This window comes from Stegostoma tigrinum, unplaced genomic scaffold, assembly GCF_030684315.1.
Source record: "Stegostoma tigrinum isolate sSteTig4 unplaced genomic scaffold, sSteTig4.hap1 scaffold_140, whole genome shotgun sequence".
Taxonomy (NCBI): Eukaryota; Metazoa; Chordata; class Chondrichthyes; order Orectolobiformes; family Stegostomatidae; genus Stegostoma; species Stegostoma tigrinum.
Window position 1 is genome coordinate 498,216 of NW_026728086.1, and position 25,765 is coordinate 523,980.

The 25,765-nt window shown below is 44.9% G+C and overlaps 2 protein-coding genes across 3 annotated transcripts in view; one reads left to right on the plus strand and one right to left on the minus strand.

Annotated features, from left to right (window-relative positions):
* The first annotated feature begins 276 nt into the window (after positions 1–276).
* LOC132207733 (probable G-protein coupled receptor 139) lies at positions 277–24,719 on the plus strand. Its single transcript, XM_059643623.1, has 2 exons — positions 277–500; positions 23,801–24,719. Exons 1-2 carry the CDS (start codon positions 368–370, stop codon positions 24,712–24,714), a joined length of 1,047 nt encoding a protein of 348 aa, XP_059499606.1. The 5' UTR covers positions 277–367; the 3' UTR covers positions 24,715–24,719.
* LOC132207732 (uncharacterized) overlaps positions 11,066–25,765 on the minus strand; it is a 31,377-nt gene continuing 16,677 nt past the window's right edge. The window contains exons 2-5 of one of the 2 annotated variants that reach the window (XR_009443760.1): positions 22,926–24,087; positions 17,533–17,661; positions 13,413–13,663; positions 11,066–11,508 (exon numbers count right to left, since the gene is read on the minus strand). Coding sequence is in view for 1 of the 2 variants with exons in the window: in XM_059643622.1 (XP_059499605.1) it covers positions 13,613–13,663; positions 19,448–20,464 (1,068 nt within the window). In the remaining variant the exon portion in view is untranslated. Of the gene's footprint in view, positions 11,509–12,259; positions 13,664–17,532; positions 17,662–19,447; positions 21,064–22,925; positions 24,088–25,765 lie in introns of those variants that run through there. The other variant, XM_059643622.1, reaches the window with a different exon arrangement.

Below are 25,765 nucleotides of genomic sequence, written 5' to 3' on the forward strand. Positions count from 1 at the left end.
AAGCAGATTGAATGATTGCACACAATTGGTTGGCCATCTCTTACATTCCGTCCCCCAGTAATTCTCACATGTCCCATCCAAAATGTACAAAAATTAAATGTTATTTTGAGTTTTAATAAATTATTATTGAATTGAAATGGGTTAATTGAAGCTGTTTGTTCAGTGTTTGCGATTAATGTCAGTCTCTGTGGATCCTAAATATGTCACTGGAGGGTTTGCCTGTTCTATGAATAAGGGACTCCTTTCAGTGTGTTCTTCCATAGTATGCATGGGGACATCATCTACAGCACTGACAGGGATCAGCAGCTGCAGAGAGAGGGGGAGGAGAGACCAGAATCTGAGAACAATAGACTGGAATGTTACAACAATGGACAGGAGTTTATCCGATGGTCTTTACTGGCTTTCTCAGCCTTGGATATCATTAGCATCGCGAATTCATGATGTACTGATGGTTATTCAAGGTGGTTACTATCCCATCCTTGCTATAGTTGGTGTTCCCGGTAAGTCTCTGTGTCTGTTAAACCGGGTTGAACCAATTTGCTGCGCATTATGTGTAAATTTTGGAAAGGTGGAATTCAACATTTTCAGTTCCAAACAAAAGTTCCACTCTTTACAAATTACAACCAGCAGGTTACTATTTAAAGGTTACTCACCAACATGCGAGAAGGAAGCAGGCTGTTCTCAAGTCCCATGACCATGTTATTGTCCTGCAAAGATTTACGTCTTCATATCCTCCCCACTCACCAATCTTTTCCATTACCGCCATCATGATACCCCATTCACTGCCTCAGCCTCGGTGCAACTTCTGAAAAAGCCATCATTTGTGCCTTTGTTAAAACGGATACAGCTTTCAAGTCCCTTCTAACTACACTTCTGTTACAAAATAATTACACCTGAGATGTTTAACTTGTTCTCTCCGCAGAATGTCAGACGGGAAGACAGTGCCTTGTGCTCAAGTCATTGACTCAATCTAGAGGCACAGAATAATAGTCTGTTGGAACCTCATAAAAGAAATTGGCAACATTTAAATGAAACCATCATCTTTGTTATTTAAAAAAAAAGCCCAAACAAATGTCCTTTGGAGACAGTAATGCGTCATCCTTCCCTGGTCATGTGACTTCCATGTGACTGCACACCCATAGCAAACTGTTTTATCCTTTCTTGTTATGTGGAACAGCTGAACCAGCCACTCAGTTCAGGATAGGTATAACATGCTGGCATGACCAGGGCTGCAAACATCACATGACAGTAGAACAAAAGTAAAGATAGCTCCCTTCCTCTGCCTATTTACCATATTCCTTCAACTCAGTTCCATTCAGGTATGTGGCAACTCCCTATTTCAGGTGCATTCTCTCTCCCTGAGTCTCTCCCTGAGAGTGATGCTCATCTCCATAGGCACCTCTGGTGCTGGCTTTCTTGATGCTGACCTACATACACAAGGAGCTTTTACATTCTGTGTCAGTCGTAATGCATAGAGAAGGAACGGCCTTAACCACCACAGGAAATAAACAGAGAGGCCTAAGTTTTGGCAAAGATCCGTAGCTTGGGTTGTGGATGAGGTTGTTGACTTGCTCGCCAAGCTGGCTTGTATTTGTTCGGGTGTTTTGTCACTGTGCTAGGTAACATCGCCAGTGGAGCCTCCAGTGAAACAATGTTATTCTACTCTGCTTGGAATTTATACTGTCTGGTCCGTTATGGTGAGAGCTGTCATTTCCGGTTTTGATTTGCATGCGGTGATTGTATATGGATGTCCAACTCTTTTTGTTTGTTGATTGAAGTATGGGTGGAAAAGCCATACCTCCAGAAACTCCCGGGCGTGTCTGTGCTCAGCTTGCGCTCCTATGGTGACCTTGCCCAAGTTAAATCGATAGCCTTCATTGTCTGAATGTACAGTTATTAAGGACAGGTCATCGTGCCGTTTTGCTGCCAGCTGATGTTCATATATTGTGATGGTTAGTTTCTTTCCTGTCTGTCTGATGCAATATTTGTGACATTTATTGCCTGGTATTGTCTAAACCACATTGGTTCTACATGTTGTGGGAATAGGGTCTTTAATATTTGTAAGCGTTTCTCGTAGATTGGCTTTGGGTTTGTGGGCTATCATGATTCGTCATGGTCTTCAGAGTGATATTGTCAATTCTGATATGCTCTTGATATAGGGCAGTGTGGACAGAATGTAAGGTCACATTGTTGCCTCCTGTTCTTGTGTGCTTAGTAGATGGATAAGTAGGAAAACAAACCATTGTGATCAACCTGAGAGTGTTACGGAGGCAGTAGTTTGGTAATTTCGGACAGATTTGCTCTCTTTTATCAGGAATTATATCCTTGCTGCAGAGAGAATGCAAAGGATCTTCACCAGGCTAATCTCTGGGGTGATGGTACCATGAGAAGTGAGTGAAGATTAGAGAAAATAAAAGGTGATAGCATTGAAACTTGAGGGTTGTGGGCTATCATTATGTCAGAGAGAGAGACCGCACGAGAGAGACAGCACGTGAGAGAGAGAGCGCGCGAGAAAAGCCAAGGCTTTGAATTGAGTCTCACCACATTAATGTGCAGCTGGTGTGTGATCCTGCAGTGAAAGCTACGGTATCTGCAATCCCAGCAGTAGCCACAATACGTTCGTTCGACATCAGTTAACAATTCACACCAGCTTCTGACCTCCATGGAGAATACGGATTATATGTAATGATTCTGATCAGCAGGATGGAGTGGTCCTGTACTCTGTAACAGCCGTGAGGGGTGATTTGAGAGAACAGTGCATCAGTTAGGGGCAGCAGTTGGTTGCTATTGGCTGATCAGATTGTGTCTGACCATTTGAATGTGTCTGACCATCCTTTCCTACCTTTTTCCTCAATGAACATCGACTGTCCAGTCGAGTAAAGAACAGCCGAGATCAGCCATGAATATAAGACCATAAGACATAGGAGTGGAAGTAAGGCCATTCAGCCCATCAAGTCCACTCTGCCTTTTAAATCATGGCTGATGGGCATTTCAACTCCACTTCCCTGCACTCTCCCAGTAGCCCTTGATTCCTTGTGAGATCAAGAATTTGTCGATCTCTGCCTTGAAGGCATTCAACGTCCTGGCCTCCACTGCACTCCGTGGCAATGAATTCCACAAGCCCACCACTCTCTGGCTGAATTTTAAGGTTGTGCCCACGGGTCCTACTGTCCCCGCCTAATGGAAACAACTTCCCAGCGTCCACCCCTTCTAAGCCATACATTATCTTGTAAGTTTCTAATAGATCTCCTCTCAACCTTCTAAACTCTAATGAGTGCAATCCCAGGATCCTTAGCCATTCATCATATGTTAAACCGACCATTCCAGGGATCATCCAAGTGAATCTCCGCTGGACACGCTCCAGGACTCTTATGTCCTTCCTGAGGGGCCCAAAACAGGACACAGTATTCTAAACAGGGCCTAACTAGAGCTTTATAAAGTCTCAGAAGCTCATCGCTGCTTTAATATTCCAACTCTCTTGATATAAACGACAACATTACATTCGCTCTCTTAATCACAGACTCTACCTGCAAGTTAACCTTTAGAGAATCCTGGACCAACACTCCCAGATCCCTTTGTACTTATGCTTTACGAATTTTCTCACCTTTTAGAAAATAGTCCATGCCTGTGTTCTTTTTTCCAAAGTGCAAAACCTCACATTGAATTTCATCAGAAATTTCCTGGCCCACTCTCCTAAACTGTCTGAAACTTTCTTCAGCTTCCCCACCTCCTCAGTACTACCTGCCTGTCCAACTATCTTCGTATCATTGGCAAACTTCGCTATAATGCCCACAGTCCCTTCATCCAGATCATAATATCTTCAATAACCGAGCCTACCCTGCTTCCTGTGGATGAGGGTACCACAGATAACACAACAAAAAAGAGGAAAGGACATCCTTATTTCAGTGGGGGCCTGTTACGGTAAAAATGTATTCGCCTAACATCAAATTGCCAACTCTTTTGAAACATAAGGACACAATAATTAGAATAACCATAAACCATTCAGATCTCAAATACTGCACAAAGACTGAAAAATACATATATTTCCCTAAGGTACAAACAGCAAAGAAAGAGAAGACAACTCAACGTTTGTCAACATTAAAAAAAAAACTAAAGATTGTATTAAATTAACGGCAGTGGTTTCAGAGGAATTCCAGATATTGGGGAAACCTGAGAAACCTTTGGAAATTGATGACCCAGAAAAGAATGGCCCCGAAGGTGATAAGGAAATCAAAAACAGAACTGGAATGCAAAAGAATAGGAACCACAAAGTCTGCCTAAATTTAATATCTATTCTTTAAAAAAAAGCAAGGCTAAACAAGGAAGATTAGCAACGGGGACAGGAGAATTTATTGTGGAGAACAGGGAAATAGCAGATAAACTAACCAGTTACTTTGCATCTGTCTTCATGAAAGAAGATCCAGAAAATCTCCCAGAAACACAAAGTGCTATGATGGCACTTTTGTAACTAATGACAAAGTCAATTCATGTCAATGACAAGATAGTATTGTCAGGTTCGTTTTCGGAGACCCTCACGGACTTGCTGCAATAACAAGACACTGACCTGTTTAGAAAAACACAAATCCTTTTATTACCAGAGATAATGGGAACTGCATTTGCTGGAGAATCCAAGACAACAAAATGTGAGGCTGGATGAACACAGCAGCCAAGCAGCATCTCAGGAGCACAAAAGCTGACGTTTCGGGCCTCTGATGAAGGGTCTAGGCCCGAAACGTCAGCTTTTGTGCTCCTGAGATGCTGCTTGGCCTGCTGTGTTCATCCAGCCTCACATTTTGTGGTCCTTTTATTACGAAGCAAGTACTAGCTGTGGAGAATCCGTGTACTCAAGCCGGCACAGAGTGCAGAGTCTCGCAAGTAATTCACCCCGAGCAGCGGACAGTCCCCGCTTTTTTATACTTTACAGAAGACATGATACATAAAACAATTTCACAATTTACAAAAGGCATGATTCATGAAACAGCTACTGCAGCAGACAAAGACAGGATACCAAACAAGTATTGCATCAAGAACATAAAAGACCAGGATATAGTATCGATTGCTCGTGAAGTGGCTGCTAATGGCAGGAGGCGACTTCGAGTTGTTGTCCGGGACAGATTGTGATTTCAAGTTGCCAGTGTGTCTGGCTGGAACAAAGTCAGTGCCCTGGCCCCTTTGTCAGTGACAGAAGTTACATGCTTTAGAGGTTTCACACCTTTACAAATATTCCCCACCTACGCCTATTTGAAACAGTTTGATTCGGATTTTAATTCAGTCAGGAAGCTTAAGACAGTGTCTGCATATCAATGTGTGAGAAGGTAAGGAGTTACGAAAGCTTTTCCCTGAATTCCGAGCTGGGCAGTAACCTTCAGGGCAGTGTAGGTAGATAAGAGTTTACTTCTATAAATTAAAGTCTCTGCATAGGAAAAAAATGCAGATGAGAGGGGAGCTGCCAGCCTGTCAAACACAAATCTGCAGCAAGGGCTCAGGCATGCCATAAATGTACAGCAGGTATCTATGAAAACCACTAGAACAACTAACCCATGCAGCAAATATGATCCCCAAGAACCGCCCATAAGCCATCCCAAAAAACCCTGTCCAGGCCGGGGTCCCTCACTGTGCTGTTCCAACTGCCCCTGTATGGCTTGGATAGCCTGGGAAATGTTATAGGTCTCGGTGACGTGGGTAATGCACTTGTCCCCGACAATAGTGCATACTCCTCCTTGCTGAGCCAGCTGATAGTTCACTGCATACTGGGTTTGCTGAGCATAGAGCCGAAGTTCAGCCTGTTCCTGGTTGACTGCCTCCAATGCCGTCATTCTGCTGTTCCCCAGGGCGGTGAGTCCACATACAAGGTAGTTTCGCATTTTCTTTTGTGGCCACCAACCCAGGGGAGCCTCCCAAGCCGACAGTTCCCAGGAAGCCGTGTCCTAAGGAAGAGCCCAGGGCAACTGGGTTCTGCCAGGCAGCGCAAAACTCCCGGGTCAGGAAGTGTGTGACAATTCGCCGTTGAATTTGTGCTTGTTGGGGACAAGGGGCCGTGAGGGGCTCAATGGTCCCAACAGCAAACAGCACCGGCAGGGTTGGAGTGGCAGCAGTGAAGGTCTCGTTAAGAACGCAAACAGACTCACATATTTCTTGACAGCTATGCCAGGAGGACTGACCCCGATGTGGATGGAAATTTGCGGAGTTAAATGGAAATGAGCCATAGTCTGTTTTTACATGAGTGCCATTGCAATCCCCACAAGTCCACTGTATGCCCGGGGTCACAGTTATGGGCTTAGATTTCAAGCAGGGGCAGTTCAACAATCCTCCTATAGTGGTGCAATTTCTCCTTACTCACCGCTGGGGCCAGGAAACATTATGGGGGTGATTAGTAACCACAACAGGCACACAACAAGTCCGGGTTCCATTAAAGCAAAACAGATAGCTGTTGGGACCTGTATAGCTAGCCCCTTCCTTCCCATGCCCAGGTCGAGTGTCCCCACAACCAGACAGGTGACTAACTACCAGCTTAACACATGTACCCTGCACACCCCTGTACAAGTTCCCCTCTCCCCTCGGCAAGGCTTACCGGAATACTCTATTTCATAAAGCTGACTAGGGTTCCAGGCAGGTGTTGCCACAAATAATGCTTCTACAGACCATGCTAGTGGGTAACATGCTGTCCGATTCCCGTGCAGCCAGATGTGTGTTCTTTAAAACAGATTGTCCTGCTGGCCATGCGTGGGCAGAATAACACTCAGTCCAATGGTTAACTGCACGTCGATGAGGAAATCCATCATTTACAGCCACTTAAGTGGATCCAGCGATTCTGTCCTTTAACGTTAAGAGCTGTCGGAGTCTGAAGAAACACTTGGTATGGTCCTGTCCACCTTGGTCCAAGCTTGGGGCGATCCCAGTCCCGGACAAGTACAAAATCTCCAATCTGCGGCCAAGTAGATTGATCCTGAATCTCGAGGTCTTGTTCCGGTGTCTGCGGAGGTGGTCCATTAGCGCACTTCACCTGCGAATGGAGAAATTTTCAAGACGATGTTAGTTGTCGATAGTACCTTAGCATTTCTTCTCCCATCACATTTAGGTCAGTTTTGGTGGGTGGGCTGGTACTGGCATCCCATGGTGTTCTGCTGGGTCGGCATAGACTATTTCCGCTGCTGAGAGCCCAGCAGTAGAGTGGGGTATTATTCGCATGTGATACAAGGCTGGTGGCAAAACCTTTAACCAATTAAGGCCAGTTTCTGATGTCAACTTGGTCAGTTTAGTTTTAAGTGTTCCATTCGCTCTCTCTGCTATCCCTGCTGCCCGAGGGTGGTAGGCACAGTGGAATTGTTGTTGGATGTGTAATGTACCACACAGTTCCTTGTTAATTTTCCCTACAAAGTGAGGGCCGTTGTCCAAACTAATTTGTCGCGGTACTGCAAACCTTGGTATTATTTTGGTTAGTAACAGTTTTACTACTGTTGAGGCTTTGTTGTTTGTCGTTGGGAAAGCCTCTATCCACCTACTGAATACATCTACAATGACAAGTCAATATTTGTAACAGTTTGTGCGTGACAGTTCAACAAAATCTAGCTGAATGCATTCAAACGGTCCAGCTGGCAAGGGTGATTTTCCTGGTGAGCATCTCACCCACTGAACAACATTGTTTTGCTGGCATGTGGGACAAGATGCTACACGAGACTGGACTGCCTCAGTCAGTCTAGGTTGCCACCAGGTACGAAGCATAATACCACTCATTCCCTCCTTGCCAAGGTCGGTGTCAGAATGCAGACTGTCAACAAGCATAGGTAATAAAGTATCAGATACACACACTTGGCCGACTGGGGTAAACCAAAGGCCTGAGGATGCAGAATGTAAACATCCATGCGCTTTCCAAATATTCTTTTCAGAAGCAGGGGCGTCCCCCTGTAAGTGCCGAACAGTGACCATATCTGGCATGCCCGCCGTGTCTGAAGGCATGCGATTTACCGCCTGCTTGTTCATAGATGACATAATTAATATTTGGTCTGCAGCAGCCTGGTTAGCAGCCAGATCAGCCCGAGCGTTGCCCCGAGTAACTATAGTATCAACAGAGGCATGGGCAGCGCATTTGATAATAGTCAATTGTTTCATTTTAAGTGCGAAACTGTTTAGGGAGGAGGATTGCCTGGAGATTTTCAACAGACAGGGAATCCTGGATGGGTGTACCTGAGCACATTAAAAATCCATACTAGGTCTGGAGAAGGGAGTGGGGCAGCAGTAAGGGCCGGGCGTGGAGAGGTTAGAAATTTGTTCCTCAATAGGCAGTCATGTGGGGGTTCTAAGAGGTCATCAGGGGGATCGCTCAAAAATGAGGCTGGGTTAATAGTGGAGCAGAAAGAGAATGTCAGGAGGGAATTGTTAAGGTGTGAGACCTCATAGCAACTCCATCGCGGCTGGGTAAGGTGTTGGGTCTGGTGAGAGGTGAGAAGGGCCGCGATGGCATGTGAGGTACAGACGGTAAGAGGCTGGTAGAGTGTAACATTTGAGCCTGCAGTGACTAAGGAGTAAATCGCGGGGAGAATCTGGGAACAAGGGGGTGACCCCTGAGCAACAGTATCCAGGCGGATAGAGTAGTAGGCAACTGATCGTTATACTTCAAGTTAAAAGGGCCTATTGTAAACCTGTCAGTTTCAGTATGATGTCTGTGCATGTGTAAGTGATGTAGTACCACACGGGGTAGGGCAGTTTCAATCCCCACTCCGCATGATGATTGCTATCAGTCAGGAAGAAGGGCAACAGGGTGAGTGCACAGGAGGAATCTCTGCCCCGTGTCATGTCTCATTTGCACAGTTTCACCATATCCCATTTACCAAACTGAACCAGGGAGGCAGTATGGGCACTAACATTGCAATGGTGTCCTGAAATTCGAGTGTGGCAGGAGGGGGAGAAAACTCCAGTTCGTTTAAAAAATTACCAAGCAAGAGTTGGATTTATATATGCTAAAAAAATTAACCAAATTTACCATACACAAAAATCAGAAATTCTTGGAAAAAAAAATTAATGTTGCAGGTGGGCCCTAGGGCCCACCGGGGCCACAGCTGTGGGAGAAACCGCAACCGGCAGTTTCAAGAGGTATCCATGACCTGGAGAAGTGGTTGTAAATTTCAAAACAACGGCATGTGCCATTGATGAAAAGGCGCTCTCCTGCCTTAAAGCGGGGAGGGGGGTGGGGGTGGAATTTCACAGTGCTGGATATTTCGAATGGTTTCTGGTCTATCCCGGTTCGGCAGGACCTGTACAAATTTGCATTTACTTTTACAGGACAACAGTACACGTGGAGCTGTCTGCCACAGGGTTTCCACTGTAGCCCCAGCATTCTCCACCAGTGTATGGCAGACTGTTTAAAAGATTTCAGTGAGCCACACAGGCTTGTACAGTACGTGGATGACATCCTGTTGTTCACAGACAATAGTGAGGAATATGGCCCCCTCCTGAGTGAGTTGTTACAACGCCTGTGCAAGAGCGAGTTGAAGGTAAACCCTAAGGCGGCACAGATAGGGTTGAGGGAGGTCAGGTTCCTGGGACTGACCCCCAGGGCTGGAGAGCGCAGCATGGATGCAGCACAGGCTAAAGAGAGCTTGGGGGTGGGGTGGCTTGGTGCATTTGAATAGTGCCCAGGATGTAATCTATATAAATTCTTATGGGATAGTCTTTCGATCAGGGGTCCTTGACATAATTGAACACATCTTTTGTGGCTTCCAAGGGGCATCTACTTGCATTGCATTTTGACCCCCTTGTTTTGGGTTCGGGTGAGGGACCGTGCGATTAGGGAATTGCCGGTGATTTTTTTCTAACAGGGGTCCTTCTTTGGGGATGGCTATTCAAGGGTCTCTTCCAAACTCTGTCCTCACATTCACTATCCTCTGCATGTGAGTTGGGACTATCATATTCTTCACTACTTGTGGAGTCGCCAGGAAACAGTAAACATGTGTTAAAGGGTCAAGTAGGCTGCACCCGGGAATTTTGTTTTCCGGGGCATCTCTTTTGCGTTAAAAGAATCCTGTCATCCCTCCTTTTGTTCACTGGCCCTCTGGTCTGCGCCCTGTTTCCTGTTTCCCTGTTTTGTTTTAGATCTAGTATGACAGGAGGTAGGGCCTGTACAAGCCGTGGGCTTGCCAGGGGATCCATGTGGGCTGCCTACTGAAGGGCTTGGAGATTCTATGGGAGGTTTAGTTTGGGCATCGTACGGTGGCGGTTGCTGGGACTGATGGCAGTGTTGGGGTGTCTGCAGATGTAGATTGGCCAAGGACGGGAGGCGTTCTGGAGGGGGTAGCAGTCCAGATGAGGCAGGGGGATGCCTTCCCCAGTCCTCCTCGGTCTTGCTCATCCATGTCATTAATTTGGAACAACATCGGCACGCCAGATATATCAGGAGGTACCTCCGATTTTTTGTTTTCTGTCAATGCGGCCTGCCGCTCTAGCCCCCGTTCTTTGTCTCGCTGTTCTCTCTCCTGTCTTTCTTGGTTAACTCTTTCCCTTTCATTCGTCTCATGATCCTCACACTGCAGTTTTAAAACTTCCCAAGTTTTTGGTTTCCCCTCGTTATCACAGGCACTGATCCCTCTCCTACGTGCATTAACCACCCAACTGGCCAGTTTTGATTTTTCAGGCAGCTCCTCAGCTCTCTTTCTCCAGAATGACATTAACCCTTTCCAGTGCCTCTTCTGCTTTAGTGCATAGATCTATATCCCGTGTTCTCCCCAATGGCCAGTTCACATTTCCCAATCTTTTGTTTAAGCATGCTGACAGACGTCTGTACTGTACTTCATTTTCGGGATTATCCCGGCATAATCGATGTAAAGAAGTGCCGACACCTGATTTATCCAGTGTTTTTCCCATTTTTTCCCTTTGTTTTTTTTTATTAGCGCTTTCACTTTTTACTATCCCTATATACTACTGCAGTGTCTTGGTCTCAACACCCACTTCAGGGTCCTGACCTTCGCGTGGGGGATTTCCCCTCTTAACAACCGGTCTAAGGCAGTGTGGTTGAAACAGACAGACACTAACTACACGGTACCTAGGTCTTACACTAAACGCCCTACCTTTTCCCTATTGCCTGACACAGGATTTCACCCCCGGTCACCGGGTGAAATCTATCCTCCCGGATTTTAAATATTACCAGTTAACTGACCTGGGGACTCCAATCCCGGCCACCAGGGGACTCGAACCTCCCGGATTTCTTTACTCACCTGGGGACTCGAACATCCAGGCGTTAGGATTTAGCAGTGTTCAACACCGTGAGTTGTCTCGGGTTCCGTCAGTGCAGAGACGCGCAGGGACGAGGGGTCGCACGGATGGCAGGTTAGTGAGAGAGACCAAGCTGAATCGTACCTTGCAGGCCCGTCCGTCTCACTCCACTGACACTCGAGCAATCACTTATTCAGCCCTCCACGTGAGACTGCTGTACGTGTTGGAACCCTGCTCTTGCGCCAAATGTCAAGTTCGTTTTTGGAGACACTCACGGACTTGCTGCAATAACAAGACACTGACCTGTTTAGAAAAACACAATTCCTTTTATTACCAATTACAAGCTGTGGAGAATCACTGTACTCAAGCCGGCACAGAGTGCAGAGTCTCGCAAGTAATTCTCCCTGAGCAGCGGACAGTCCCTGCTTTTTATACTTACAAAAGACAAGATACATAAAACAATTTCACAATTTACAATGGCATGATACATAAAACAATGACTACAACAGACAAAAACAGGATATCAAACAATTATTACATCAACAACATAAAAGACCAGGAAATAGTATAGATTGCTAGTGAAGTAGCTGCTAATGTCATGAGGCGATTTTGAGTTGTTGTCTGGGACAGATTCTGATTTCAAGTTGCCAGTGTGTCTGGCTAGAACAAAGTCAGTGCCCTGGCCCCTTTGTCAGCAACAGAAGTTACATGCTTCAGAGGTTTCACACCTTTACAAATTTTCCCCACCTACCCCTATTTGAAACGGTTTGATTCGGATTTTAATTCAGTCAGGAAGCTTAAGACAGTGTCTGTATACCGATGTGTGAGAAGAAAAGGAGTTACAAAAGATTTACACTAAATTCCTAGCTGGGCAGGAAGCTTCAGGGTAGTGTCTGCATACCGATGTGTCGGTAGATAAGAGTTTACTTCTATTAATTAAAGTCTCTGCATAGGAATGAAATGCAGATAAAAGACTTTAATTTATGGAAGCATAGAAATCAATGGGATGTTATCACATTAACATCTCAGTATTTTGAAATGCAGCTGGATTGAGCATTGTTAAGTCTGATGGACCAGATGTACTTCACTCCAAAATGTCAGGAAAAGAAAGCAACAATAGTTATTAATTGCAATGTTGACAACTGTGTTTTATTTTGCTGTACATTCTGCAAAGGGTGGAAGCCATTGTAGATAGCTGGAAGTTTGTAAACATTATCATTCAATTTACAAAGGGAAGAAGGGATAGTGTGGAGAACTGCAATCCAATTATCTTGATATTGGTAAGGAAACTGGTGGAATCTGTGATACAGGATGTGATATTGAATATTTAGCAATTATAAACAAAAATGGAGAGAATCAGTATGCATTTCTGAAAGAGAAGTCATGCTTGACAAACATGATAATTTTTGAAGTGGTTACTTGCAGCATTGACAATAGAGAACCAATACCAGTGGATGTCGTATATTTGGACTTGCAGAAGGCTTTCTGCAAGAGCTAACATTGTGAGTTCGAAAATAAAATTAATTCAAAAGGATATTTGGAGGAATATTTGTAAAAAGCTAGGTTGGCGATCATTTAAGTGATTTCGAATGTTGAAGTAAAGCCATCCTGCAGCAGTTGCAGAGAGTGCTAGTGAAACTGTACATTGAGTGTTATGTACAGTTTTGGTGTTTCAATCTAAGAAAGAATATAGTTACCCCAGAAGAAGTGTATTAAACATTCTCCACCTTTATCCCTCAGATGGCAAGTTTGTCTGATGAGGCCTGTGTTCTCTACAGTTTCAAAGAATAAGAGGTGATTGCAGTGAAATGTAGAAAATTAACAAAACATATGACACGTTGGCAATAAATACAATATTTCCCTGCTTGTCTACTCCACATTGAAGGGAAATAATGGCTGGATAAGGGGCAGGTCATTTAAGACTGCAACAAGGAGCAAATTCTTCACTCAGAGTGGGTAGACTAGCACAGGAGCATGGGAAAATGCTGGAAGACAAATTGAGGGAGAATCCTTGGATATTCTACAAGTATGTCAAGCAGAGCCGAATAATCAGGGACCCCCATACTGACTTGCAAAGTTTGAACCAAAACCAACTTACTGTCAGGAGACAGAGGATGGTAGTAGATGGCTGATTGTGTGACTGGAGACCAGTGTCCAATGGTGTAGTATCTCATTGTAGTAATCCTGACTGATTGAATTGGTCTTACCTTACCCCTGTAACATCATCAAGGGATGGAGCGAGAGAACAACACATCAGCTAGGCACTGGAGGTGGCCCTTTGGACCTTCAAGTCTGCTGCTCAAAATGGAAAGATCACGGATGATCTGTTTATGGTTGAACACGCCTTTCCTGTTTCATCCGAATAAATATTGACTCTCCTGTCCATCAAAGGTCAGTTGAGTTCAGTTTAGAATATCTTCAATAACCGAGTCTTCATTGTTCCCTGTGGATAAGAACACTGCAGACAGGACAATATTACAGGGAAAGCAATATCCTCATCTCAGTCTTAGTTAGGAGACGCCTTAAAGTGCGTTAAACTCACAGCAAGTCACCTCCTCTTTAAAGAGCACAACAAATAGGAGCAGATGTTACCATTCAGTCCCCTCAAACATACCCGACGTTCCTGTTGAGTCTGTTCAGTAAAATATTTATCAATCTCAGCCTCAACTGGTCTCATGGGAAAGTATTCCTGATAGCTTCAGACCATATAGCATCAGACGCTGGAGTAGTCTGTTCTGCTGTTCGATCATGCTCAATATGTTTCTCAACGCAATTCTACTGCCTTCTCAACATAACCCTTGATCACCTTATTAATCAAAACTTATATCTCTGTCTTAAAGACACAAAGGTGTCTGTGTCTCTGTATGCCTGTGTGTTTCTGTGTATTTCTGTTTAATTGTAGAAGACAGGGTGGTTGTGGAGGGTTGTTTCTCAAACTGGAAGCTTGTGACCAGCGGTGATCCACAGAGATCGGTGCTGGGTATAGATTTGTTTGTCATTTATGAAAATGATTTCGGTGTGAAATTTTGAAGGCATCATCAGCAAGTTTGCGGATGACATCAAGATTGGTTTTATAGTGGACAAGGAAGAATGTTATCTAAAATTACAAAGAGATCTGGATCAATTGTATGAATGAATCATAAAGATGTACAGCATGGGAACAAACGTTTCAGGCTAACTTGTCCACGTTGACCAGATATCCTAAGTTATTCTAGTCTTATTTGCCAGCATTTGGCCCAGATCCCTCGAAACCCTTCGTATTCATCTACCCTTCCAGATGCCTTTTGAATGTTACAGAGATAATAGCATTTCTGAGGAAGGGTCTCAACCCCTCCTGCTCCTCTGATGCTGCTTGGCCTGTTGTGTTCATCCAGTTCTCTGCTTTTTAATTGTTATTTTTACCACCCTCCACAACTTCCTCTGACAATTTGTTCCATACACGCATCACCTTCTGCATGAAAAGGTTGCTTGTTAGGTACTTTTTAAGTTTTTCCCCTGTTAACTTCAAGTTATGCCTTCTAACTTTGGACTCCCTTAATCTGGGGAAAAAAAAATCTTGATGATTCAACCTGTCCATGCCTTCAATCATGACAAAGGGCTATGCTTTCTACCATCTCGTGCTTAAATCCTGAAATTCAAAACTGATACCTATTCCTTCTCGATCAAGTCACAATTCTAAAATAATTTCAATCAACTTGTTCAGATATATTGTGAAATACCTGTGTGGGTTTTGAATTTAGATCTTTGGGCCCAAAGGTGGAGACACTCCCACCACACTGCAATCGCCCCTGAATCTGCAACATTATTCTCATGTGTGTTTGTTCAACAACCTGTTCTGATATGCTGTGACATACCTCTGAAGCAGGCAGGACTTGAATCCAGAACTTCTGTTCCAGAGGTGGGGACATTAATAGAGGTTCAGGGGTGGGAATCCAATCCAAAGCTCTGCCTCAGTGGCACGGGCACTACCCACTGCACAAGATCTAAACTATGCCCAGATTTTGGGCCACTTTTTAAGTGCGAGCATTCAGCTAAGTTTGGATTCCTTAAATTATGGTTAATTTTACTGATTTACACAGGGAACATTTTTTATTGTTAAACAAATACAAGACATTTGCATCAACTACAGGATGTTGAGTGCGTCTGCTTTGCCGTCGAGATAAACTATTGACATCTTCAATTGCTTGGCTATAATTTCTAGTTTAATGGCTATCATCTGCAGACTGCGATGTTCGGAAAAGAAATCCTTCAGACACACAATGTGCTATGAAGGATGTCGTATAGATGTTATTACTGAACACCAGACACAACAAAAAAGTATAATTTCTGGCCCCAAAAGACCGTATTGCATATCACTACTTCTTGCCTCTATGCGTGACTGCACTCTTCCTCAAGCCTTGAATGTTCCAAGGCAACAAATTACATTCCAGCATCTCCTCCCCATTGGCTGGTCTGTAATCCTCCCTTCTCCTTCAGCCTGCACGAGGCAAACCAAGCTCAGGGTCTTTGAGAAAATAAAGGTTGGAGTTTGTAGGTCTTCTGGAGAGAGGCGGGTCATTCAAAACATGAAGGCATAGTGTGGTGCGTGGGAATATCACTCACTGGGCTGTGGTGTGGCAGATGGTGTTTAATTTGGATAAACGCAAGGATTTGCTTTTTGGTAAAACAAACAAGGGCAGGACTTACAGAATTAAAAGTAGTTCCTTTGGTAGTGTTATAGAACAGAGATACATGCAGACAGGTTGGTTAAGAAGGCCCTTTGTATGTAGCTTTCATTGCTCAGACTGTGGAGTTCATGAACCAGACGTCATATTGACATTGCACAGGACATTGGGGAAGCCTCTTTTGGAGCACTGTAACCAGCTCTGGTGGCACTAATATAGGAAGGATAATATTAAGCAGGAGAAGCTTCAGAAGACGTTTCTGAAGCTGTTGCTGGGAGTGAATAGTTTGAGTTATAAGGTGAGGCTGGATAGGCTGGTACTTTTTCACTGGAGCGTTGGAGATTGAGGGGTAACTTTCTAGAGGCTTATTAAATCATGAGGGGTCAGACAAGTTGAATCGCAGATGTATTGACCTAGTGTGAAGGATTTCAAGACAAGGAGAGTATTTGACATTGAAAGGAGTAAAGATTGTAAAAATATATGAGGGGTAATTATTTTCCAGAGACAGTCGTTTATGGGTGGAATGACTTTCCAGAGAAAGTGGTGGGAGTGGATGCAGTTACAATTTTTGAAAGATATTCAGGTAAACCTATAAATAAGAAATTAGTATGGATGGTGTTGAGAATTCCCACCCTCCCAGTCCTTACAGTTCTCATCCTCTACCACTGCCTGTGCAGTGGCGTGTGCAGACCAGCGGAGGGTGGCATTGCATCACTTCAAACACCAAAGAAACAGACAAAAATGCACACACAAATACACAAACACTTACACAGATAAAGGGAGCCGAACAGGATTTGTCTTGTTCTGTGGTTTGTCAATATTTCATTTTCTCCCTCTGGTGTGTGTCTGCATTTCTGTTGTTCTGTTGACAACATTTCATTATTTGACTCACTCTGTAAGAGTACATCAGTATTTGCTCTCTCCAGTGAGTGTGACAGTATTTCAGTTGTTCCATGGGGACTGTGACTCTGTGAGATTTTCAATGCTTGATTATTGAAGATGTAAGGACAAGTTGGGAGACTAGTAAATATTACAGGTTAATTTCAGTATCTGAGCTGTTTGAAGGAGGAGGTGCAGGAGGGAGACTCCGTGCTCCCTTCCTGGGAGCTGGTGTGGACGATGTGTTGTGACCCCACCCTCCTGCCCACCGAGACCGTGGGGATTCCATTTGTACCGGCTCGATATAAAAGGGAGATGGCATCGGGGCATGGTTTCTAAGCTATGTCAGGTGGGAATGGAACTCGCAGTTGGTTTAAAGTGAGAATCACCCTTCACTGAATATTGCTCCTTACTCGGTTGGAGAGACGGGAATGTTTCAAAATCTCCACACGGGTCATACATCAGCTCTGTCTGGCTCGTACCAGGCTCCTCTCTGCATGACAGGGGCCGGCGTCGGAACAGATGTTGGGCACTCTAAAACCTGGCTTCTGTCCTATTCCATGCTGTTTTCCCTGGAATGAGAGAATGGGAGGGAGGGAGTGAGGGTGAAATTGGGTGGCCCTGATGTTAGTGATGGTACAGGTTGGGGGCAAATGGTGAGGTGGCTGGAGTGAGCCAGTGAATAGTCTTGAATCCAAGCAGTGTTTTCAGTGTAGGGGAGTAGCGGTAGCACAAGAGAAAGGGAGACAGATAGACGGAGCAGCGAGAATACGGTGACACTTACCCTGACAGAGCGGGGAAGGTTATTGTTGCTTGTCCTGTGTTGCTGGACATTTCTTCAGACCACACATACTGCACTGAGCTGGAGGGTGAACTCAAACGATGCTTGGTGGGTCTGGTGGTATGGACTCGTCTGGGAAGAGAATTGATCTTCTCTGTACTAGCCCATCGAGCAACACTTCCGTGCCCCTTTTGAAAAATCTTGCAGCAATGGCTCCTTATCTGCCAGGCTCGGGGGTAAACTGTGCAAGGTGGCTCAAAACTATGAGCCCATTGGCCTTTTAAAGATGGCACCTGAGTCAGGGGTCATGGAATACCCAGGCTATCCATGCGATAGGAACGATTACCAACCAGGAGGGGTGGGAGAATCAGGCTGGCATTGAATAAGAGGAATGGCATGTGCTGGGGTCGGTAGATAATGAGGGGAGTTTAATAAAATAGCGTCAGAAAACTAGCTCGGCCTCCTGCAGACTATCCCTCTGTCACGCTCAATTAAAATGTCACTGAGACAAATTATTATTGGGTTCAGCCCAATGAGCCAAAGACTGTGCTCAACAGACTCAGTCACAAATGCAAAAAAAAACTCATTCAAAACGCTCTGTAATCCGAACACACAGCAATATCCAATTCACCCACCATTCCTGCAAAACTGACCCATGTTGCAAGATGCTATCAAAATGTTTACATTTCAGCTTTGTAAAACTTGTGAACACATCCTTCCATGACACTGTCCCTAAAACCTCACCCTCTGTGTATATGGCCCACACCACCCCCAGCATTTGTTTGTACTTACAATGATTCCTCACCATGGCACCCCTTGTCATGGTGCATTGAAGATATGGAGCTGTAAATGAATGGGACTCCCACATCCTGTCACTTCCAGGATGGGCTGCAATTTTCCCCAGGCTGGGCAGGGATTTAACACAGCGTTACCGAGCACTGCACTGGGATGATCTGTACAGATCTACACGCTGGGAGAGTAACTGCTCCGAGTTTACAGATCACGTCTACACAGCTCCCCGTGCTGGACTGATATCTATTTGACTGGTGAGGCCTGCACAGAGTCCCAATGGACAGATTGCTGGGTTGTATTGAGCAGGACACTAGCCTGGCCTGCACACTGCTCCATGCTGAACAGATATTTCATCTGGGTCTGTGGTGTCTGGGCTGGTTCTGTGAGATGGATTGAGAATGTGAGATAACTGACCACGTCAGCTGATCTGGCAATGCCTTTAATTTGTGTTTGGCAGTTGTGTTGAGTTTGAGGAGAGATTTTCACCACGAGGCTGAGTGGGTCTCACCAAAACTGATGGACAGAAGGGCCTTTGTGATGTGGGTCTTTGTGACGCCATCATATTCTGTAACCAACATTCCCCAGAACATTCTGGAACTGGCATTCCCCTGCTCAGTTTCTGTCTTTTTATCCAACCCATTCCATCTGGAACTGATAAGGCAATAATACCATAAGACCATAAGATATAGGAGTGGACCTCAGGCCATTCAGCCCATCAAGTCCACTCTGCCTTTTAAATCATGGCTGATGGGCATTTCAACTCCACTTCCCTGCACTCTCCCAGTAGCCCTTGATTCCTTCTGAGATCAAGAATTTGTCGATCTCTGCCTTGAAGGCATCCAAATGTACCGGCCTCCACTGCACTCCATGACAATGAATTCCACAAACACACCACTCTCTGGCTGAAGAATTGTCATTTCATTTCTGTTTTAAATTTACCCCCTCTAATTTTAAGGCTGTGCCCACGGGTCCTAGTCTCCCTGCCTAACGGAAACAACTTTCCAGCGTCCACTCCTTCTAAGCCATCTATTATCTTGTAAGTTTCTATTAGATCTCCCCTCAACCTTCTAAACTCTAATGAGTACAATCCCAGGATCCTCAGCCATTCATCATACATTAAACCTACCATTCCAGGGATCATCCAAGTGAATCTCTGCTGGACTCGCTCCAGGGCTAGTATGTCCTTCCTGAGGTGTGGAGCCCAAAATTGGACACAGTATTCTAAATGGAGCCTAACTAGAGCTTTATGAAGCCTCAGAAGCACGTCACTGCTTTTATATTCCAACCCTCTTGAGATAAACGACAACATTACATTTGCTTTCTTAATCACGGACTCTACCTGCAAGTTAACCTTTAGAGAATCCTGAACCAACACTCCCAGATCCCTTTGTACTTCTGCTTTACGACCTTTCTCACCGTTTAGAAAACAGTCCATGCCTGTATTCTTTTTTCCAAAGTGCAAAACCTCACATTTATTCACATTGAATTTCATCAGCCATTTCCTGGACCACTCTCCTAAACTTTCTAAGTCTTTCTGCAGCCTCCCCACCTCCTCAGTACTACCTGCCTGTCCACCTAGCTTCGTATCATCAGCAAATTTCACCAGAATACCACCAGGCCTTTCATTCAGATCATTAATATACAAGGTGAACAGCTGCAGTCGCAACACTGAACCCTGCGGGACACCACTCGTCAACGATTGCCATTCCAAACAAGAGTCTTTTATCCCAACTCTCTGCCATCTGTCAGACAGCCAATCCTCATTCCAAGCCAATAGCTCACCTCGAACACCATGGGCCCTCACCTTGCTCAGCAGCCTCCCATGAGGCACTATATCAAAGGCCTTTTGGAAGTCTAGATAGATAACATCTACTGGGTTTCCCTGGTCTAACATACTTGTTACCTCTTTAATGAATTCTAACAGGTTTGCCAAGCACGATCGCCCCTTACTAAAACCATGCTGACTTATTTTAATCTGACCCTGCACTTCCAGGAATTTAGAAATCTCATCCTTGACAATGGATTCTAGAATTTTACCAACTACCGAGGTACGGCTAATCAGCCTATAATTTTCCATCGTTTGCCTTGATCCTTTCTTAAACAAGGGAGTTACAACAGCAATTTTTCCAATCATTTGGGACATTCCCTGACTCCAGTGACTTTTGAAAGATCACGACCAAAGCCTCCAGCATTTCCTCAGCCACCTCCCTCAGAACTCTGGGACGTAGTCCATCGGGGTCAGGAGATTTATCAAATTTTAGACCTTTTAGCTTTTCTAGCACTTTCTCTTTTGTAATGCCTACCGTACTCAACTCTGCCCCCTGACTCCCCTAATTGTTGGCATCCTACTCATGTCTTCCACTGTGAAGACTGACGCAAAGTACTTATTAAGTTCTTCAGCTATTTCCTTATCTCGCATCACTAGCCTTCCAGCATCAGTTTGGAATGGCCCAATATCTACTTTTGCCTCTTGTTTGTTTCTTATGTATTGAAAGAAGCTTTTACTATCATTTCTAATATTACTAGCTAGCCTGCCTTCATATTTGATCCTCACCTTCCTTATTGCTCTCTTTGTTATCCTCTGTCTGTTTTTGTAGCCTTCCCAATCTTCTGAGTTCCCAGTGTTCTTGGCCACTTTATAGGCTGTCTCTTTTTCTTTGATATATTTCCTGACTTCCTTTGTCAGCCATGGCTGTCTAATCCCACCCCGGATAATCTTTCTTTTCTTTGGGATGAGCCTCTGTACTGTGTTCTCAATTACACCCAGAAACTCTTGTCTTTGTTGCTCTACTGTCTTCCCCACTAGGCTCTGCTTCCAGTCGATGTTCGTCAATTCCTCTCTCCTGCCCCTGTAATTACCTTTATTTAACTGTAACACCATTACATCCGATTTTGCCTTCTCTCTTTCAAACTGCAGACTGAACTCGACCATATTATGATCGCTGCCTCCTAAGTGTTGCCTTACTTTAAGATCTTTTGTAAAGTCTGGCTCATCACATAGCATTAAGTCCAGAATAGCCTGCTCCCTTGTGGGGTCCATCACAAGCTGTTCCAAAAAGCTATCCTGCAAATATTCCATGAATTCCCTTTCTCTGGATCCACCGGCAACGTTATTCACCCAGTGCACCAGCATATTGAATTCCCCCATGATCACCGTGACCTAGCCTTTCTGACATGCCCTATCTATTTCTCGGTGCATCTTGCGCCCCTGGTCTCGATCACTGTTAGGAGTTCTGTACTTAACTCCCATTGTAGTTTTTTTTTTGCCTTTGTGGTTCCTCATCTCCACCCACACAGACTCCACATCCTCTGACGCTATGCCATTCAGTGCCGTAGATTTAATTTCATTCTTAACTAACAAGGCCACCCCACCCCCTCTGCCCACCTCCCTGTCTTGTCGATATGTTGTGACTCCCTGGATGTTTAACTGCTAGTCCTGAACTCCCTGCAACCATGTCTCTGTGATGCCTACCACATCATAATCTTTCAAGAGGATTTATGCTGTTAATTCATCTATTTTGTTGCGAATACTTCAAGCATTTAGATAAAGTGTCTTAATGCTAACTTTCTTAACATTATTAGAGAGATTGAAAAACCTATGATGTCGTCAGCTATCCTTCCTTTTTGCTGTATTCCTAGTCTGCCTCGAGCTTAAATCCACGTTACACATACTATCCTGTGGCTTATCTTTCCATTTAACTCCATACTCCCTGTCTCTTTAGCTTTCCCTTCCCCCAAAATCAGAAGTTTAAAGTCCTACTGACCACCCTATTTATCCTTTTCGCTAGAACACTGGCTCCAGATCGGTTCAGATGGAGACCGTCCCAATGGTACAGATCCCCCCCCAGTTCCAAAACTGATGCCATTGCCCCATGAAATGCAATCCCTCTTTCCCACACCAATCCCTTAGCCATGTGTTTACTTCCCTAACTTTCTTTTCCCTATGCAAATTGTCACGTGGCTCAGGCAGTAATCTGAAGATTATGACCCTTGAGGAACTGTACTTCAATTTCTTTCCTTGTGCTTCATAATCCCGAACAGGGCCTCTACCCTAGCTTTGCTGATGTTGTTAGTCCCAACGTGGACCACAACTGGATCCTTACCCTCCCGCTCCAATATCCTTTCACCCCAGTCAGAGATGTCCTGCACCCTGGCACTAGGCAGGCAACACACCATGTGGGACCCCCGATCCGGCTTGCACAGGATACGATCTGTCCGTCTAATTATAGAATCCCCTATAACAACTGCTTTTTGTTCCCTCTCTTGAATGACATTCTGCGCCATGGTGCCGTGGTCAGCTGGCTCATCCTGTCCACAGTCCTTTTCCTCAAACATACAGGGCGCAAGGATCTCATACCTGTTGCTCAAGGTCAAGGGCTGAGGCTCCTGCACTCCTGAACTCGGAATCCCCCTACCTGCCTCACTTACAGTCACACCTTGTCCCTGAACACTTTCTGAATTTGAGTTATTTAATCTACCGGGTGTGACTGCCTCCTGAAACAAAGTGTCCAGGTAACTCTCCCCCTCCCGGATGTGCCGCAAATATTGAATTAAATTTTTAATCAATTACACAATACACAAGGATGTAAATTGAAAAGCCTTACCTTAACAACGCACGAGAGTCCTTCTCGGTTCGAGCTCCCACTCTTTCTGCTGCTGGGACAGGAATGGAGGGCTCCGCCGGTCGAGGTAGGTATTTGCTAATCTTTAAAGCAGAGACTAACCCACCTATAGGCCACTGATCGACGCTCCCTCTGTTCCTGCTGCGAGTCTGTTGACTTTTGAATTAGGTTAGAGGAGGAGGGAGGCCCTCTTGTGTCGGACCTGGGGCTGCGAGGTAAGTGCTTAAATAACACTTACCTTCCCAACTGCCTCTCTGCTCCGACTTCACTTCCACCCAGCTCCCGCTGCCCTCTGCTGGAGAGAAGCATAATAGTTGTGAACGGCTGGGTGTCAGTTAATTGAATAAAAGATCAGACCCCAAGGGAAAAGATCCCTTTCCAGGAGGAAGGTGACACTGTTTCTAAATCCCCTCAGGCAGTTAAAGAGGTGAATACATTTTCCCTGTGTTCATGTTTCTTCACAACTGAAAATTGACCACAATTTAGACGAAAAGACAAATTTCCAAACTCTGTTTTTCTTCAAGGAACAGGAGAGAATCCTTCAGGACAGCAACATCTTCAGGCTCTATGTCATGAACTGTAAAGAAGTGACCTGTGCCTGCTCTCAAATGATCAAGTGTGTGGGAATATTCTATAAACCATCTGTTCTTATGGATGTGCCTTTGTGTCTTTAGGGAGGGGGAGATTCTTATATTTTATGTTTTTTATAAAAGAAACGGTGAGACATTACTCTTTATTTCAACTTCATTTTTTTCAATGAATCAGTGATGCATTGGAAAAGGCCACTGGGTCCTCAAACACACTTGTACCTTTGCCTCCAGGCTGAAGCATAATTTATTTGTTTTCCTTCCTCACAGTTAACGTAGTGACGATCTATGTCCTGCTTTATAAAGATTGTGGATTGTCTCCATGTGTCAGACGTTATCTGGGGGCCATGGCAGTGGCGGATCTACTGGTCATTATCCTCGACCTGATATTGAGACATATTCCCATTGTTTATCCCGAACAGTTTTATTTCCTGTGGTCCATCCCCATCCCCGTGTGTAATATCCACGCCATCCTGCTTTATGCAGCCACTGACTGTTCTGTCTGGTTCACCGTCACTTTCACCTTTGATCGATTTGTGGCCATTTGTTGCCAGAAGCTGAAAAGTAAATATTGCAGTGAGAAAACAGCTGCTTTGGTTCTGGGAACAGTGACTGTGCTGAGCTGTTTAAAGAACATTTTCTGGTATTTTACGCTCACAGGTCGCTATCGGCTGCTTAACGTCCCCTGGTTTTGTTTTGTAACAGATGGTACTCAATTCTCCCATGTCTGGGCCACAATTGAGTTCCTTCATCACATTCTAACCCCGGCTCTCCCATTTCTCCTGATTCTGCTGCTCAATGTTTTCACCGTCAGACACATTTTAGTGACCAGCAGAGCCCGCAGGAGACTCCGGGCTCACACCAATGGGGACGGTCAGAGTGACACAGAAATGAGAAATCGAAAAAAATCCATCATTTTACTGTTTGTGATCTCAGCCAATTTCATCCTGTTATGGTCAACATTAATGATGTTTTCTATATGGTATCGGATGTGGTATTTGGGGTATTACTCTGTGTATCTAGATTGGTTTGTGCAGGAATTGGGCTTCATGCTGCAGCTCCTCAGTTGCTGCACAAACACCGCGATTTATGCCGTGACCCAGACTAAGTTCAGGCAGCAGCTGAAGAATGTGCTGAAATATCCCTTTACCCAAATTCATCCATCAATCAAATTCACTCATTAATCAATCCATCCAGGATTTTCTCATTTCAGTTCAATGTTTCAGCAATGAAGCAGCCTGTCGCTATGGTAACAGACTGAGGGTAGTGCTGGTTTATCCAACCTTATCCCACAGAGGGTTACAGGGAAACATGTCAATGTTTCTCTCAACTCACAGGCCAAAGAGAAAAGGCACCATTCCACTGACTGCATCCATAACTTCAATATGTAATTAACGTTCATTAAAAAGTGCCAAGCAGCACAGCAAACTATATTGTTGTTTGTCTCTGTGTTGAGAGAAACAGGCTCCCACCCTGTCCGTCCAACCCTGACTACCTCCCTGACCCTCACTGTCCCTCCCACCCCGCTCTCTGCTCCCTTCCTGTCCCTCCACCTCCTTGTCTGTCCCTGTCCCGTGCTCCTTACCTCTCTCTCCATGTCCCTTGTTCCCTCCCTCCCCAGCCCACCACACTCAAACTGCCGCTCTGGAATACTCTGCACTTGCCTGCGTCAATGTACCTCCAACAATACTCAAGAAGCTTAATACCATTCAGCACAAAGCAGCCTCATGTTTGCTTTGGTATTTACTCACGTCACTCTTAACACCATGACAGCTTTGTCCACAAGCTACAAGGTTTTCATCAGCAGCATTCACAAGCCCACAAACAACCTGATTGGAAATTATCAGCACGTGTCTGAGATAACAAGATGTAGAGCTGGATGATCATAGCAGGCCTAGCAGCATCATTGGAGCAAGAAAGCTGGCCCAAAATGTCAGCATTCCTGCTCCGCTGACGTTGCTTAGCCTGCTGTGTTCATCCAGCCCTACATCTTGTTGTCTCAGATTCTCCAGTATTGGCAGTTCCTATTATCTCAGCACATGTATGACACCAGGAGAATTTCAAAAGTCCCTTCAAGCCGCACTCCTTCCTAACAGCGATGTGGCTATCCCTGCATGCAAAGGATTGCAGTGGGTCAAGCAAGGGAGCTCACAAATAAAAACAAAAACAGAAGTTGCTGCAAAGCCTCAACATCTGTGTAGAGAAATCAAAGTTACCATTGTTCAGAACCACCAC

Coding starts and splice junctions, on each gene's coding strand:
- LOC132207733 (XM_059643623.1), top strand. CDS start 368: ATGGACAGGAGTTTATCCGATGGTCTTTACTGGCTTTCTCAGCCTTGG. Junction 501..23,800: donor TGCTATAGTTGGTGTTCCCG/GTAAGTCTCTGT, acceptor CCTTCCTCACAG/TTAACGTAGTGACGATCTAT.